This window comes from Jaculus jaculus, chromosome 1 (genome assembly GCF_020740685.1).
Source record: "Jaculus jaculus isolate mJacJac1 chromosome 1, mJacJac1.mat.Y.cur, whole genome shotgun sequence".
NCBI lineage: Eukaryota > Metazoa > Chordata > Mammalia > Rodentia > Dipodidae > Jaculus > Jaculus jaculus.
The window spans coordinates 42,910,622-42,927,968 of record NC_059102.1 but is presented as its reverse complement, the minus strand read 5'-3'; the positions used below and the strand labels follow the sequence as shown (position 1 = coordinate 42,927,968).

The 17,347-nt window shown below is 44.9% G+C and overlaps 1 protein-coding gene across 2 annotated transcripts in view; it reads left to right on the top strand.

Moving 5' to 3' along the window:
* Positions 1-5,602: 5,602 nt before the first annotated feature.
* The window catches only part of Exoc6 (exocyst complex component 6), a 192,708-nt gene continuing 180,963 nt past the window's right edge, over positions 5,603-17,347 (top strand). Inside the window, exons 1-2 of one of the 2 annotated variants that reach the window (XM_045141870.1) lie at positions 6,243-6,353; positions 7,327-7,437. Coding sequence is in view for 1 of the 2 variants with exons in the window: in XM_045141871.1 (XP_044997806.1) it covers positions 5,630-5,730 (101 nt within the window). In the remaining variant the exon portion in view is untranslated. Of the gene's footprint in view, positions 5,731-6,242; positions 6,354-7,326; positions 7,438-17,347 lie in introns of those variants that run through there. The other variant, XM_045141871.1, reaches the window with a different exon arrangement.

Here is a 17,347-nt window from a genome sequence, read left to right as displayed (position 1 = left end):
AGTTTACCATGAGAAGGGTTTTTGTCTGGATCATTCACTTAACACAAATTGGGTGCACACAAGACACTGGGGTGGGCCTGGTTTGAGCACTGACTGGAAGTGGACCTAGACTCAGTGATTGAGTGGCTTACCACCACAATCTATGCCTCAGAGATGGACACTGACCCCAACACTAGGAAGATCCAGAGTACAAGATCCAGGGGGTCAAGACTCTAACCTAAAATACATCCCCCCCTTCCTCCTCTATGATGGCAGGAAGCAAATTTCAGGCATTCTCCCTTTAGAGAGCATTCCGAAATAACAAGGCTCAGATGCAGAGACCTGGTGCACAGTAACATGATGGTTAGAAAAAGAACATTTATGCGTCTGATTTTTATTTTATTAAAGAAGAAGTTATATGCTGTTCTACCTGGTTTACTGACAAAGGCCTGGTAATCCTAGTTTCCAGTTCTGGGTTAAATATTATACACGTGTTATCTCTCTAATCCCCTGGTGAGTCTAGGGACTCTCATTGTCTCTAATTCACACTTGAAGAAACTGAGGCTTAGGCAAGTTAAGTAACTCACTGAGGCCTAACATCTAGTAAGAGGTGAGTTGGAATTTGACCCCAAGTAGTAAAATGCCAGAACAAGGTTATCTGTTTTCTGCAGTTTTCTTCTTGAGTTTGGTCTGCTGACTGCAGACAAATTCTTACTTTGTTTGTTTCATATTGGACACAGAATGTAAATTCTGCCCTGAAAGTTTTCCTGGAGTATCTTCCTGGTGTGTCCCCTCATTTTTGGATGGACCTCTGGAAGCTAATACCTATTATTCTCCAAAACAGCATGGATGTGAACTGCCTGTGTACCCTGCCATCCCTAACCCCCTCTTCAGACCAGACTAATGAAAACTTTACTCTTTGGACAGCCTTGGTTGTTTTTTTTTTTTTTTTTTTTTTTTCCTCTCTCACAATTTTTGTTTTGACATACTTATGTCCATGATTAAAATCTACACAAAGTGGGCTGAGGATTAGTTTAAGAGGTACTGTTGTTGGACAGCTCAAGTCTAGCTGTAACCAGGCTCTCTCGGGTTCATTATTCACAGCATTCTAAATGAAAAACCTGGTAGCATGTGTGAGGCTCTGAGTTTGATTTCAGCCTTGAAAATAAATGAAAGTGCAGAAAAGACAGACTAACAATTGGCAAAGAGCGAGCTGGGGATGTAGCTCTGTTGGCAGAACGCTTCCCTAGCATGCGCAAGGCCCTGGCTTTGATCCCTCGCACTGCATAGAACCTGGCTTGGTGGCATATGCCTATAGCCCCTGCGCTCAGGGAGTGGAGACAGGAAGATCAGATCAGGAGTTTAACGTCATCCTTGACTTGGAGGTCAGTCTAGGATACATAAGACTTGTCTTAAAAAAAGTTTATTAGAGTTTGGCCAAACCAGGGAGAAAATAAAGCTTCCTGATTCCTCTCCAGCTTCTTGTGTCAGCCTTAACAATTTACAGAAAGAAAAAAAAAATGGAGCAAAGGCTAGGAAATATGTAGGCTTAGATATGAGATGGTAAGAAAGGTCATTGGTCCTTTGGGGGATGGGAGGAGGCCTCCCTTGGCTAATACCCTAGGCTGCCCAATGTTACACAGTTACAGCACAGTGCTTGCCTGGCATCTCAAGTCCCTGGGTCTAATCTCCAGCCAAACTATCCAGCCAGCTGAGCGAGCAATCAGAACAGGACAGCTTAGATCCACGACATTTAGCTTCAAAGTCTTAGCCAAACCTTCAGGTACTACTGAACTGTCTGTCTAAGGCCACAGAGAGGAAATAACAAAAACTATTTCAGAAGGAGAAGTGGTAAATGACTTCCTTTTGTTTTGAATTGTGCAAATATCCCATTGTACTAATCTTGAGATAATTTCTATAGACAGGCATTGAAACAGATCTGGTGACAGGAATGCTTAAGCAGGCTTGGCTTCCCAGAGCAGGGCGTTTGGAACTGAGGTTGGATAGATGGTGTCAGGATTGTGAGAGGAGAAAAGCTCTGGGTAGCCAATGCTCAGGAAGGGAGTACCGCAGCAGGAGATGGTTGCTAGGTACAATGCTGGCCTGTGCTGCCTGCCGGGTTTCCTTACCTCATCTGGCTCTAGTCTTCAGAGCAATGAATCCTGGTTATGCTTATCCTCTGAGCTAAGATAGCCCTTTCACTGCATAGAGAACTCGGTTTTTATTTCTTTGCATGGGATTCAGGTGCCTTCATTCTTTTATGATTCAGTTTTCAAAAGGTTTACCTTTCTCTTCTTGAGAGCTGAACCCGTGGAGCTGGGGAGATGGTTCTGCGGGTGTGTTTGTCTGATTTGCCCTTAGTTTGATTCCCCAGCACCTATGTAAACAGCTAGGCATGACCACACGCACCCTAACTCCAGACCTGAGGGGTGAAGGCTGGAGAATCTCTGGGCTCACTGGTCAGCTAGTTTGACACAACAGCAGCAGCTCCTGGTTCAGTGAGAGAATCTGTCACCAGGAAACATGTGGATGAGGAACAAAGGAAGACATCTGATGTTCTTCTTTGGCCTTCTCCTACATGCAGCACATACACACACACACACACAAATAAACAAAAGAGCCGAACTTAGAATTAGGGTGTGCTAATGCTGGATAATGGTGCCTTAGTCATAAGAGAGCAGACAGCAGAGGAAAAAAATTTTTTTTCCAGATTTTCTGTTTTATTACTTATCAAGGCCAATTTGTGTGGTCAGCCATGAACTTTTTTTTCATTTTATTTTTTATATTTTTGTTTTTCAAGGTAGGGTCTTGCTGTAGCCCAGGCTGTCCTGGAATTCACTATGTAGTTTCAGGGTGGCCTTGAACTCATGGTGATCCTCCAACTGCTGCCTCCCAAGGACTGAGATTAAAAGTGTGTGCCACCATGCCTGGCTTTAATTTATTTTATTTTCAAGTAGAGAGAGAGAGAGAGAAAGAGAGAGAGAGGGAGGGAGGGAAGGAGGGAGGGGGGAGATATTATGTGTGCTAGGTCCTCTGGCCACTGCAAATGAATTCCAGATGCATGTGCCACTTTGTGCATCTGGCTTTATGTGGGTACTGGGGAAATCAAACTGTGGTTGTTAGGGTTTGCAGGCAAGTGCCTTAACTGCTGAACTGCTGAGCCATCTCTCCAGCCCAGCCATGACATTCATATTCTTTGACATAAATTCTGCTCACATGGGAGTTTGTGATAAGAGTGGGGACCAGAGAATTTCAGGTAACCTTCTCTGGTAGTGCTATAGGTTTCTATCAAGGTGACTATAACACCAAACACAAAAGGCAAAAACAAACAAAGAAAAAAATCCAGACATGCCACTTTTTTTTTTTTTTTTTTTTCCCGAGGTAGGGTATCATTTTAGACCAGGCTGACCTGGAATTCACTCTGTAGTCTCAGGATGGCTTTGAACTCATGGTGATCCTCCTACCTCTGCCTCCTGAATGCTGGGATTAAAGGTGTGCACCACCATGCCCAGCTCAGACATGCCACCTTTTACATCTTGCTTTCATAGATGCTGGGGAATTGAACCCAGGCTGGGGGGCTTTGCAAGCCAGGGCCTTTAAAACCATCGAGCTCAGGACCAAGAAACACAAACTAGAGTCTTTGAAAAAGAAATCAGGTTGTGTTGGCACTTTGAGTAAAGCCCAGTGAGAACTTTAATATCCTTGAGTTGTTTTAAGCTACTAAGTGTGTGGTAATTGTTACAAGAACACAAAGTTAATATAAAAGCAATATAAGGTAGCCACTATTTTTACTATGATTTACAGATGTGAAAACGGAGATGCAAAGGTGAGGTAGGCTTTTAGCCAGAGTCACACGTTAATGTGTAGAGACATTAATTAAGGACCTCAATTTTGGATACTTGTCTTTGGAGTGCATATTCTTTTTCCAAGTGCACATTCTTAACTGTTAGACAATTCCATCTCTCAGATTTCTTGTGGGGAGGAAGAAGGAGGCAGGCTTCTAGAGACTCAGGGAAGGGAGTCACTCAGCTGGTTAGAGAAAGGCATAGCTAGCTCAAAGGAAAGCTGAAAGCTCTGATTAATGGAGACCAGAAAACAGTTGTCCCTAGGGCTAGGTTTGCATTAGGTTCTGATTAGTCACCATCACTGCGTTGATAGTGACAAACTGCTTTACTAAGTGTCCTAGAAACATTGTTAAGCAAGCCTTTCTATACAGCCTTGGCTCAAACCACCCACCTCCCTCCCTCTCCCTCTCTCTCTCTCTCTCTTTCTTTTTTTGAGGTAGGGTCTCACTCTAGCTCAGGCAGACCTGGAATTCACTATGTAGTTTCAGGGTGGCCTCAAACTCACAGCGAGCAATCCTCCTACCTCTGCCCCCCCCCCCCCCGCCGGCTTCCACCCACCTATCTCTGTGTTCTTTACTCCCTTTTCAGAGCTCTGACCCCTCCCCACCCAACTACATGGGTGCACTTTCCTTCAAGGACTTTGGCATGACATCACCGATTGCCTTGGACCTGTTTTGCGGTTTTGCATCAAGTATCCTAAGTCCTTGTTCTCATTTCATTTTTTCCCCTGACTCTACTCCACACTCCCCTGGAACTCTAGCTCCAGGCTGGCGTGGAGCTCACAGCGATCTTCCTACCTCTGCCTCGCAAGTGTTGGGATTAAAAGCGTGGGCTACCACGGTTAGGTTTCTTTTCTTTCTTTTCTTTTTTTTTTGGTTTGTCGAGGTAGGGTTTCACTCTGGCTCAGGCTGACCTGGAATTCACTATGTAGTCTCAGGGTGGCCTCGAACTCACTGCGATCCTCCTACCTCTGCCTCCCGAGTGCTGGGATTAAAGGCGTGCACCACCATGGCCGGCATTTTCTTTCTTTTTTTGAGATAATTTATTGTCAAGATGACTGGTCTCTGAGAACTTGCTTCAGGCAGGGGACACGAATTCACTCAGAATGGTCGCCATGGTCTCTAACTGGAATTTTTGTCGTTCCTAAAATAAATGCTAACGACCGCACCACGTGCAGTTTTGCTCTAGGCGAGCGCACATTTTCCTGTCACTTCGGAGCACATTAGCCCTTCTTGTGACACGTTCCCGAAGCTTTTATTACGGATTGACGGAGAGCGACTGGCAGTCCCCTCCTTCACGACGGTGGTACCCACAGCGCGTAGCACAGGGTCTGGAATTGAGTACTCACAGAATCAACACGTCTAGACAGCTGCGGGGAGGATCCCGGGAGAGCGCGGGCACCACCACCAGGAGGACACGCCCCGCCCCTCCGCCCCCGCCCAGCCATGTCCCGCCCCCTGCGCCCCCGCCCAGTCAGGCTCCACCCTGCTATGCCCCGCCCCCGCCTCCCCGCCCAGTCAAGCCTCGTTCAGCCCCGCCGTGCTCGGCCCCGCCCTGCCGCGCTCTGCCCCGTCATGCCCCGCCCCACTCCTCTGGACACGCCCACCTCCCGGGCCAGCCGTGCCACGCCCCTCCCCCGCTGGCCACGCCCCACCAGCACTAGCCACGCCCACCTCCCGGGCCAGCCGTGCCACGCCCCTCCCCGCTGTGCCCCGCCCCGCCGCGCTCGCCCCCGCGCCACCTGCCGCTCGCCCCTGCGGCTCTCGCGGTGCCGCGCCTTGCCGGCTCCTCAGCTTCCAGCCAAGATGGCGGAGAGCGGCGAAGGTCTGGGCACAGTCCCGGAGCACGAGCGGATCTTGCAGGAGATCCAGAGCACCGACACCGCCTGCGTCGGGCCCACTCTCCGGTAAAACTCTCGTCTTCCCGGGACTCGGGACTGCCCCGACCAGTGTCACCTCAGGAGTCCAGCGGGGCGTCGGTGGCTGGGCGCGCGCGCGCCGGCGGGACAGGGGGCGCGCGCGGAGGCGGGCGGGCGGGGACGCCCGTGGGCGGTGGGGCCCGGGCTGCGGCTGCTGCACCTGTCAGCCTCGGGAGCTGTCACCCGGCCGGCCGCAGGCTGTGGATGTGGTTACCGGGGCGCTCCAGCCCGGGACCCAGACACGCGTAGGCCTGCCTCGGTCGTGCCCGGGTTTGGCTCCGGCCGGGCTGGGGACCGAGGTTAACTGCCGGCCCGGGTGACCCAGGGGCCAGGTTGCCCGCAGGTGGAAGCCCGGGCGCATCGGTGTGCCTCGGTGTGGGAGAATTGAAATCGAGGAGGCGCCAGCACCCTTCTCCCTGCGGAGGCAGAGTGGGCGAGAAGGGAAGCTTTGCCGACGGAGGACCCGTTGGTGTGACCTGCACTCACTAGCAAGCTTCCCTGAAGACAGAAGCTTTTACTTATGGACGAACATTTCATTAATTTTAACATTAGTTTTTCTGTTTTAAGTAGATCCTCACTTTCTTTAAGAGTAGTCATTGGTTTTCTTGATGGTAAATTGGGGATGAAATGGGCTTTCAAAGTTTTAATTTGCATTTCTATGATGGTTAGAGACAAAAATGACATACTGGTGAGGATGTGGGGAAAGAGAAATCTTTATTTACTGTTGCTTGGAGTGTAAACTAGTTCTGCCACTAAAGAAAACAGTGTGGAGGCTTTTCAAATGTAGAAATGGAAATACCATCTGGCCCAGCTATACCACTCCTAGGCATGTGCCCAGGGGGCTCTACAGCTTGCCAGAGGGATACTTGCATATGCATGCGTGTCTGTGCTCTTTTCATAATAGCAAGGAAATGGAACCAGTCTAGATGTCCACCATCAAATGAAAGGATAATGAAGATGTGATATGTACACACAATAGAATTTTATTTAGCAATGAAGAGAAATGAAGTTATGAAAATTTCAGAAAAATACATGGAACTAGCAAACATTATATTCAGCGAGTTGTAACCCAGGCCCAGGAAGACACAGACCTTGTGTTGTCTCCCAACTCCTAGCTTCTGAATTTTAAATATGTGTATCTAGGTGGGAGCAAATGTGGGTAAAGGCTAGAGACTAGAAAGGGGCCAATGAGGCTGGGATAAAGGAGGTTCATAGGGAAGGGGTGGGGAAGACAGTAGAACCCTGAGTGGAAGGGGCCATAGGAGGGTGCATGGGAAAAGGGGGGGGGCTGGGAGATGAGGGGTGTGGAAAGAGAATCTATCAAAACAAAGTATGTTTGAAATTAACTGTTAGCCTTGTAACTTTGTACTAGATAATTAATATTCTATGCCAGACTGAATACCTGATGCCCCAGTAGATTAAGTGGGTAGTATGCTGTCATGAGCCATTAGATAAGGATAGGCAATCTTCAAGACTAGGTTCCTCTCTAAAATGTAAGGTTTCATCTGTCTGAGTTAGGCTAAATGTTGTGATTCATTTAAGGAACTCAAGACTCAATGTGCTTTATCAATAATATTTCTTCAGGACACATTTCTTGGAAATGAAGACCTGTAGAGAGAGGTACACTGAAAGTGAAGTCTAAAGTCAGTTCAAGTTATGCAAATTTGCTTTGCCTTGATAATCAGTTTATCTGGGGTGAGTTTGTGTATTCATTTATTCATTTAGCCACCGACTGCCGCTGATGAAGTGTCTAGTAAAGAGCAAGAATCACTTATCCCCTGTTGCTCTGTTTATTTGTAGAATGGAGACAAGTGTGTTTAGATGCTCAGAAAGCTCAGAACTGCCAAGCAGGTGGCAAGTTTATACATTTTTGTTAAAGTTCCTGCTGTTAATATGGTATTGCCTCAGCAGTGCTTTTTCATAGTTTTCCAGCATGATTTTTTTTTCTTTTGGTAATCAAACTGTACATTTAGTAATAAAAACAAATAAAATTTAAAAGAAGCTTTGCTTTCCTCACTGTGTCTTGAAACCGACAGTACAGTTTGGATATAGTTAACCAGAGTCATCTCTTTTTAAAAGTGGCATTGATTATGAAGGAGATTCTTTTTTATTTTTAGGTTTTTCAAGGTAGGGTCTCACTTTAGCCTAGGATGACCTGGAACTCACTATGTAGTCCCAAGCTGGCCTCACATTCACAGCAATCCTCCTGCCTCTGTCTCCTGAGTGCTAGAATTGAAGATATGTGCTACCACGCTCGGCCATATGCCTTTTTTTGTTGGAACCTACTCACTTACTAATTTTGGTAGTAAATCCCAGTGGCTCATGATTATCATGTGTGTGTATGTGTGCATATAGATTCATATATATGTATATAGACATATATATATACATATACATGCATACATACATATATCATTGTCTTTTTGGGCTTATTAGGTGTGTGTTTTATTTATACTTTTTATATAATCCTGATCAGTTGACATTTTTTGTCATTATGAAGTCTCTCTAGCTGTGTTTTAAATTCTGTTTTGTCTGACATTGGTGTAGTCATTCCAGTTTAAGCCTGCTTTACTTTCAGCTGCTTCTGAAGTGTCTGATTATATAGTGCACCGTCTTTAGGTAGCGCTTCGTTAGATTGTCATTCTATTTGACAACCTATGCATTTTGTTTGGATTGCTTAATCTATTCATATTTAGTATTTACATACATGGAGTTGAATTTGCTGCTTTTGTTTTATCTCATTTCTTTGCTTTTTTTTTCTGTTTAACTACTACTTTTTTTAAAAAGTTTATTTATTTATTTGAGAGAGTCAGAGAGAGAGACAGACAGAGAGAATGGCCATGCCAGGGCCTCCAGCCACTGCAAACGAACTCCATACACATGTGCTACCTTGTGCATCTGGCTAACGTTGGGCCTTGGGGAATTGAACCTGGGTCCTTTGGCTTTGCAGGCAAACACCTTAACTGCTAAGCCATGCCTCCAGCCCTTAACCACTACTATTGCATTGAGTGGATATTTTCTAGTATGACGTTTAATTGCTTTAATAATCTTTTTCAGCATTTTAAAGAAAGTTATTGTTTCTTTTTTCATAATCAACTTCAGATTTATCCTAACTAAATTCTAGTGAGATATAGAAATCTTACTGTATGATATTCATTTATTTTCTTGTTATTGTAACCAAATACCTTACAGAAGCATCTTAAGGAAAGAGAAGTTTATTTTGGTTTACCCTCATTCAGGAAGCAGTCTATCATTGTAGGGAAGGCATGGCAGCTGAAGGGGCTTGGTCTGCGGTGGTGGAACCTCTAGCAGTGGCTTCTGAAATGCCACTGACAAGGAAGCAGAGTTTGGGCCTGATGGGGTGGGGCGGGGCTATAATCCCGAATGGCACCCCTAGTGGCTATGAAGCTTTGCAACATTTCTTCTTGCAACATGTATTGCAGTATTTCTTCTGATATTTTTCTGCATGAGAATAATATCTCATAGAACAAATTGATGTTCTTTCATGGTTTATGATGGTATATTATGTCATCAGCCTTTAATTCCTAGAATAAATCCTGTTGATAGTGTATAACGCTTTTGCTGTATTGATATGCTAGTATTTTGTTGAGGATTTTTAGGGGTATTTACAAGGGCCAGTCTGTAATTTCTTTTGTGTGTAATGTAGTCTTTGATGTCAAGGTAATGCTTGAGTTTAGTAATTTTTTAAAATATATTTTAATTTATTTATTAGAGAGAGATGGTGGGGGGAAGATAATGGGCATGCTAGGGTCTCAAGCCATTGCAAATGAACTCCAGACATGTGCCACCTTGTGCATCTGGCTTATGTGGGTACTAGGGAATCACACCTGGGTCCTTAGGCTTCTCAGGAAAATCACCTTAGCCACTAAGCCATCTGTCCAGCCCAAGTTTCATTATGGCATTTTCATAGATATATGATCATCATCCTTTGTTCTTACGCATTCCTGTCTTCTACTGCCCTTTCCCATCCTCTAGCTCCTTTGTTCCTCCCCCCACCCCCAGTCATTTCCCTTCTGCTCTCATGGGCCATATAATCCTATTACCCTTTTGTATTCCCATCCCTTCTTTTATGGTCCCCTTTTTACTTTCAGGATCCACGCACACACATACTTAAAATCTGGATCCCACAATGGTAATTTTTTTGGCCAGTTTCTTAGTTTATTTTTTAGCATTTTCACACTTTCTTTCCCAGGTCATCCTTTATAAACTGTTTGGTGTGTAGTTGACTCTTGTCTTTATTGAGTTACCAGCCTCATCTCAGTTGCTTACCACCAAAAATCTTCATTGTTTTTGAGAATGTTCTTATGCTTGGAACTTTCCCATACTTTTTTTTTTTTTCCTGATTCTTTTCCCTCAGGGTGCAATCTCTGAGTCATTTCTCTGGAGATGAGGACATAGACAGTGGCCTCTTCTCAGAGTGACACCCTTTATCAGCATGGTGGTAGGTGGATTGGTAGTAAATTCTGGTCTTAGCCTGTCTCTCACCATATGGAGTCTGTCCTGTAAGTAAGCTGAAAGGAAGCTAGTAAGAATCCCAGTATCCATGGCTTTTGTACCTATGGTGGCAGCTCTGTTCTGTGACATCCTTTTGGGTTTGGGTATACCAAGGAAGACTGGATGTGAGCCATGCTCACCTCAGTGTTAGCCTCCGCCACACAAAGTTGAGGTCAGCGGCATAAGAAGTAACGAATGCCTGTCCTTTCTGTGGTCCTTGCCAGAAACTTGTAGGGAAGAGAGAGGCTCTTAGCCCCACCTACTCAGGATGGAGATTCCAGTATGTTGAACTGCTGGTGCATGGATGGGAAGAGGAGGCTGTGGTGTAGCACAGGCTGCACATTCTTAGTGTTAATTGTCAATTGTTTTGTAGATTTTCTTGAGTAAATGGTTCTTCTTTTGCTGTATGCTTTTAGAACAATCCCAGAGACTTTAAATGGTATCCTTTATTTTTATTTATTTATTTGAGAGAGGGAAAGAGGGAGAAGGAGAGAGAGAGAATGAATATGATGTGTGTGCTTCCAGCCACTGCAAACAAACTCCAGACGAGTGTGCCACCTTGTGCATCTGGCTTACATGGGTACTGGGGAATCAAACTGAGGTCCTTTGGCTTTGCAGGCAAGCCCCTTAACAGCTAAGCCATCTCTCCAGCCCTAAATGGTATCTTTAAAAATAATTTTTATGCTGGGTGTGGTGGTACATACCTGCCTTGAATCCCAGCACTTGAAAGGCAGAGGTAGGAGGATCACAAAAAGTTCAAGGCCACCCTGAGACTACATAGTGAATAACAGGTCAGCTTGAAGAAGAATGAGGCTCTACCTTGAAAAGAGCCCCCTCCCTAATTTTTTTTTTTAAACTGGTGGCACATGCTTTAATCCCAGAACTTGGGAAGTAGAGGCAAGAAGATTACAGATTCATATTTGGCTACTTAGTGAATTTGAGGCCAGCCTGGTATACATAAGACCCTGTATTAAAAACATTTCTTTTTATTACTTTCACTAAGGAGCAGATTTGTGTCATATTGATATTCCAGGAGTGGATCTCACTTAAAGATTACTCTTGTGTTTTTTTTTAAATTATTTATTTATCTGAGAGCGACAGACACAGAGAGAAAGACAGATAGAGGGAGAGAGAGAGAGAATGGGCGCGCCAGGGCTTCCAGCCTCTGCAAATGAACTCCAGATGCGTGCGCCCCCTTGTGCATCTGGCTAACGTGGGACCTGGGGAACCAAGCCTCGAACCGGGGTCCTTAGGCTTCACAGGCAAGCGCTTAACCGCTAAGCCATCTCTCCAGCCCACTCTTGTGTTTTTTTAAAGATAGAGGTAACTAAAAATAACAAAAAATAAGTCATTTAAAGCATTAAATTTAATGATAGTCCTGTATTAGTTTCTTTTTTCATTGCTATGACAAAATACCTGACACAAATAACAAGGAAGGGTCTATGATTTGAGGGAATCTAGTCTGTCATGGTGGGGTAGTCGAAGTGGTGGGTAGATGAGGCGGCTGGTCACTTTGGGTCCGCAGTTGGGAAGTAGAGATAAATGCTGGTTGTCAACTCACATTCTCCTTTTCCTTTTTTTTCAGTGCAGGACTTCAGCCCATGGGATTGTGCCACTGACATTCAGGGTGGGTCTTTCTCCTCAGTTAAAACTCTCTGGATACTTGGGCTGGAGAGATGGCTCAGCAGTTAAGGTGCTTGCCAGCAAAGCTTAATGACCCAGGTTTGATTCCCCAGTACCCACATAAAGCCAGATGCACAAAGTGGCACATGCATCTGGAGTTTGTTTGTAGTGGCTAGAGACCCTGGTGCATCTATTTTCTTTCTCTCTCCACCTGCCTCTCTCTCTTCTTGCAAATAAATGAAAAATAAAAGCAAACACTAAAACAAAAAACTCTAGAAACTCAAAGACACATACCGAAGTGTGTCTCCTTGGTGATTCCAAATGTAGCAAGTTGATGATGAAGACTAAACATCGTAAGTGGTCAGTAAGTGTTGGCAGTCATACCTCCTCTAGGTGAATGTTTTATCATTCTAAAACTGTGCATACCAGGCAGACACTGCTCATCCCTCACCTTTTCTTGGCCCCTGGAAACTATTGATTGCTTTCTGCCTATGTGGATTTACACTATTCTCTTCTGCATATCTCACATAAGCAGAATATATGACTGTGTTTTTCTTCTCTTATTTTAGCATAATATCATTGGGGTTCATTTAGACGTGTCCAGCCTTTAGCCTATGGATCCTCAGCATCCCTGGATAGCTATGAATGTGGCCTAGTGCATTTGTTGACAGTATAACAATGTCATATTGCAGTGTCAAAAGATAAGACACCCCTGAATTGTAATATGTACTTGCAGTAGTTTGGAAGAATTTGGTTTCTTCCAAATTCTCTCTCTCTCTCTTTTTTTTTTTTTTTTTGGTGGTAGGGTCTCTAGCCCAGGCTGACCTGGAATTCACTATGTAGTCCCAGGCTGGCCCTGAACTCATGGTATTCCTACTACCTCTGCCTCTAGAGTGCTGGGATTAAAGGTGTATGCCACCACACCAGGTTTTCATCACTTTTTTCCTCTCCTGTTATACAGGTCTTGTGTAGATAGCGTCAGCCACTGTAAGATTAGGAATGTCATAGCTACTTTGTGTCTGGAAGACAGTATTGCAGAACACTTCTCCCCTTCCTTTAGCTCTTAACTTTTTTTTTTTTTTGAGGTAGGGTCTCACTCTAGCTCAGGCTGACCTGGAATTCACTATGTAGTCTCAGGGTGGCCTTTAACTCATGTTGATCCTCCTTCTTCTGCCTGCCAAGTGCTGGTATTAAAGGCATGCGCCACTACACCTGGCCTCTTAAATTCTTCTTACCACCTCTTCTGCAGTGGAAGGTGAGATAGATATGTCTCACTTAGTGCTAAAAACTACTGTCACCTGTTCTCAGCACTTTTATGAATTCTGAGTCGCCTTATTGCTCACTGTCAGCTGAAAAGAGGGACTTCTCTAACCAAAAGTGAGAGTAGTGTTAATATATGGGCATAAACAGTTAGCCAGACAAAAGTAGTATATTTCTCCTAGGGCTTTTGACCACCCCAGCCATAGGCTTTTGATTAGGTTTTCAGTACCAGGCAGGAATTCTCTCCCAAGGAGGCACCTAAAATCCAACAATCAGCCATTGGTTTCTCCAATAGCAGACATGCCATCATTGTCTCAGTTGGCACATTTGGCCTGGTTAGCCATCCATAAGCTTATGGGGCTCACTGCTGGTTAAGATTGTAGATGACTTTTCTCCACAAACAGGTTGCATAGCTCTTTCCCATGTCCTGACAGCTAGGCAACAGGAAGGAGGCTTCCAGCTCAGCTCTAGCTTGATTTCTGAGTATCCTGTAGCCCAAGCCTTTGGGGTCTTTAGCAATAGGGTTTTACCATCTAGTTTTGGTGGGCTCTTGGTTGCCCACTAAGAAACTTTAATTCATAGTTTTTTATGTAGGTGTGATGTATGTGTATGTGTGTGGGCACACATGAGCGCAGATGTGCATGCATATGTGCACATGTATGTTTCTACACTTTGCTATAATATTGTGTACTTGCTGATATATTGGAAAAGTGTTTAGATTTATGACTTTCTTCTGTTAATATAAAAATTTTATGGAATCATTAGCATATTGGAACATGGAATTTGGTGAAACCTAAATCTGTGTTCCTAGGCCCTGGTCACTCATATTTGGCTCCAGAATAAACTATCTCTTACTCCATTTGAGATGAAAGGGGCAAAAGGAGAGGGAATGAAGAGGAAAGTTTATTTTGCCCATAATCTCAGAGATCTTAGCCTCATTGCCTTGGCCCTGTTAAAAGGCCGTGCATTATGACAGGAGCATGTGCAGAAGCAGCTGCTGACCTCATGGCGACCTGGAAAGAGTCAGGGTGTCCTGTCCCTTCTAAGTTCACCTTTTTGATGACCTCACATTTTCTTGCTACATCTTTTCTCAAGAGGGCCTTGAGTTGGTGACTAATCCTTTATCACATGGATTTTAGGAAATACTTGTGCAAAACATGGTATGGGGTAGACCTGTCAGTAGAAATACTGGCTCATCTGGTGAGCCTATTCTTTTTTTTTTGGGGGGGGGGGTGTGTTGAGGTAGGGTCTCACTCTGGCTCAGGCTGACCTGGAATTAACTATGTAGTCTCAAGGTGGCCTTGAACTCACTGCCATCCTCCTACCTCTGCCTCCCAAGTGCTGGGATTAAAGGCGTGTGCCACCACACCTGTTTCTTTTCTTTCCTTTTCCTTTTCCTTTCCCTTTCCCTTCCTCCCTCCCTCCCTCCCTCTCTCTCTCTCTTTCTTTCTTTCTTTGTAAGCCTATTCTTAAGTTTTAAGAGTCTGTTCTCAGGGCTGGAGTGATGGCTTAGTGGTTACTTGCCTGTGAAGCCTAAGGACCCAGGTTCAGCTCCCCAGTACCCACGAAGGCCAGATGCACAAGGTGGCCCATGTATCTAGAGTTTGTTTGCAGTGGCTAGAGTCCTGGTATGCCCATTCTCTCTCTCTCAAATAAACAAACACATTAAATATTTTAAAAATAATCGGTTCTGTGAAGTGTAAGTAGTCTGAAATACATGAGGCTTTAAAACTATCCTTTGTTATTTTGATGCATGAATGACGCTCTGCTTTTTTTGTCACTGTGCCTGGCTATGTGGGACCTGGAGATTCAAACATGAGTTTTCAGGCTTTACAGGCAAGTACCTTAACAGCTAAGCCATCTCTCCAGCCCCAGAAATGTATTTGTTAAAAATATTTTTATTTATTTATTTGCAGGGAGGGAGGAGAGGAAGAATGGGTATACCAGGGCCTCTAGCCACTGCAAATGATCTCCAGACACATGTGCTATTTTGTGTATCTGGCTTTACATGGGTACTAGGGAATTGAACCCAAACCTCAGGTTTTGCAAACAAGTGCCTTTCAGCATTGAGCCATCTCCGCAGTCCCAGAAATGTACCTACCTGTTAAAGTTTTTTTTTTTTTTTTTTTTTGACAGCCAGGTATGGTGGTACACAGCTTTTTTTTTTGAACTTTATTTATTTATTTATTTTTATTTGGGAGTGACAGACAGAGAGAGAAAGAGGCAGATAGAGAGAGACAGAGGATGGGCACGCCAGGGCTTCCAGCCACTGCAAACAAACTCCAGACGCATGCGCCCCCTTGTGCATCTGGCTAATGTGGGTCCAGGGGAATTGAGCCTCGAACTGGGGTCCTTAGGCTTCACAGGCAAGCGCTTAACCGCTAAGCCATCCCTCCAGCCCCCCGCTTTTTTTTTAAAGAGAAGGAGAGAGAAAGAGGCAGATAGAATGGGGGCTGGAGAGATATTTTAGCAGTTAAGGCACTTGCCTGTGAAACCTAAGATCTCATGTTCTACTTTACAGATCCCACAAGCACAAGGTTGCACATGCCCACTAGGTGGCACAAATGTCTGGAATATGACTGAGTGGCTGAGGCCCTGGTGTGCCAATTCTCTCACTCTCCTCTCTCTCTAAAATTAAAAAAAAGAGAGAGAGAATGGGTATGCCAGGACCTGTATCCACTGCAAACAAATTCCAGACACATGTGCAACTTTGTGCATCTGGCTTATATGGGTACTAGGGAATTGAACCTGGGTCCTTAGGCTTTGCAGGCAAATGCCTTAACCACTAAGCCATCTCTCCAGCCCTGTGAAAGTTTTTACCTATATAAATTTAATCTAGAAGAACTCACTGTCTCTTTTTGTTTAAATTTTATTTTTTATTTTTATTTATTTGAGAGTGACAAAGAGAGAAAGAGGCAGATAGATAGAGAATGGGTGTGCCAGGGCCTCCAGCCACTGCAAATGAACTCCAGGTGCATGTGCCCCCTTGTGCATCTGGTGTACATTGGTCCTGGGGAATTGAGCCTCGAACTGGGGTATTTAGGCTTCACAGGCAAGTGCTTAACTGCTAAGGCATCTCTCCAGCCCTTACTGTCTCTTTTAATGCAACTTTTACTTTAATGAAACATCCAATAAGGCTATTTCTAGCTTTTTTTCCCCCCTCCTTACACATGCTATACAAGTTACCTTCTTGTTTCTGGGACAAAACACCTGACCAGGAACAGCTTTTGCAAAAAAGGTTCCAGGGGAAGTTTCATCATGGTGGGGAAAGCATGGCAGGAACAGAATCCAGGCATCATGAAGTACAGTGATGCCGGCTGAGTATAGCAAGAGGGGTTAGGCTGCATCACTCCCAGGCCTGCTCAGTGACACGCTCCTCCAGAAAGGTTCTACCTTCCCAAAGTGCCCCAGTCTTCACAAACAGCACCACCAGCTGAGGACAATGTATCCAAGCACGTGAGGCCACAGGGGACATTTTACATTCTGATCACCACATTGGGCATCATCTAACCCTTGGGAGGTCCAGACAGAACAAAAAGCAGAAGGGTTGGAGAGATGGTTTAGCAGTTAAGGTGCTTGCCTGAAAAGCCCAAGGACCCAGGTGTGATTCCCCAGTACCCATATAAGCCAGATGCACAAGGTGGCACGTTGTCTGGAGTTTATTTGCAGCAGCTAGAGGCCTTGGCACATTCATTCTCTCTCTCTCTCTAAAATAAAAAAAAAAAAATTCAAAAAGCAGGAGAAGAAGAGTGGGTACTGTAGTTTGTGGTGAGACATCTACCTTCTGTCACTAGATATTGGAGCTTCTGGAGTCCCTTTGTATTCTGGGCTTACGCCAGCAGCCTCCTGGTTCTCAGACCTCCCAGCTTGGACTGAAATGTACTACTTCTCTCCAGCTTGCACAGACCATGGCATGGGGCTTCTCACCCTCCATGGTAGAATGACATCTTCCTTTCTCCTCTCCTCTTTTACCTCTTTCCTCTGGCCTGTCCTGCTCTCCTCCCCTTTCTTCCCTTTCTCATCTCCTCCTTTCTCCTCCCTATCTTTCTTCTTTAGGAGGTGGGAAACGTGGTCTCTTCCCAGGCTGGTCCAGTTACAGAGTGTGCCACTAAATCTTGCCCCCCCCTTTTTGTTTTTTTTGAGGTAGTGTTTCACTGTAGCCCAGGCTAACCTGGAACTCACTATATAGTCTCAGGGTGGCCTTGAA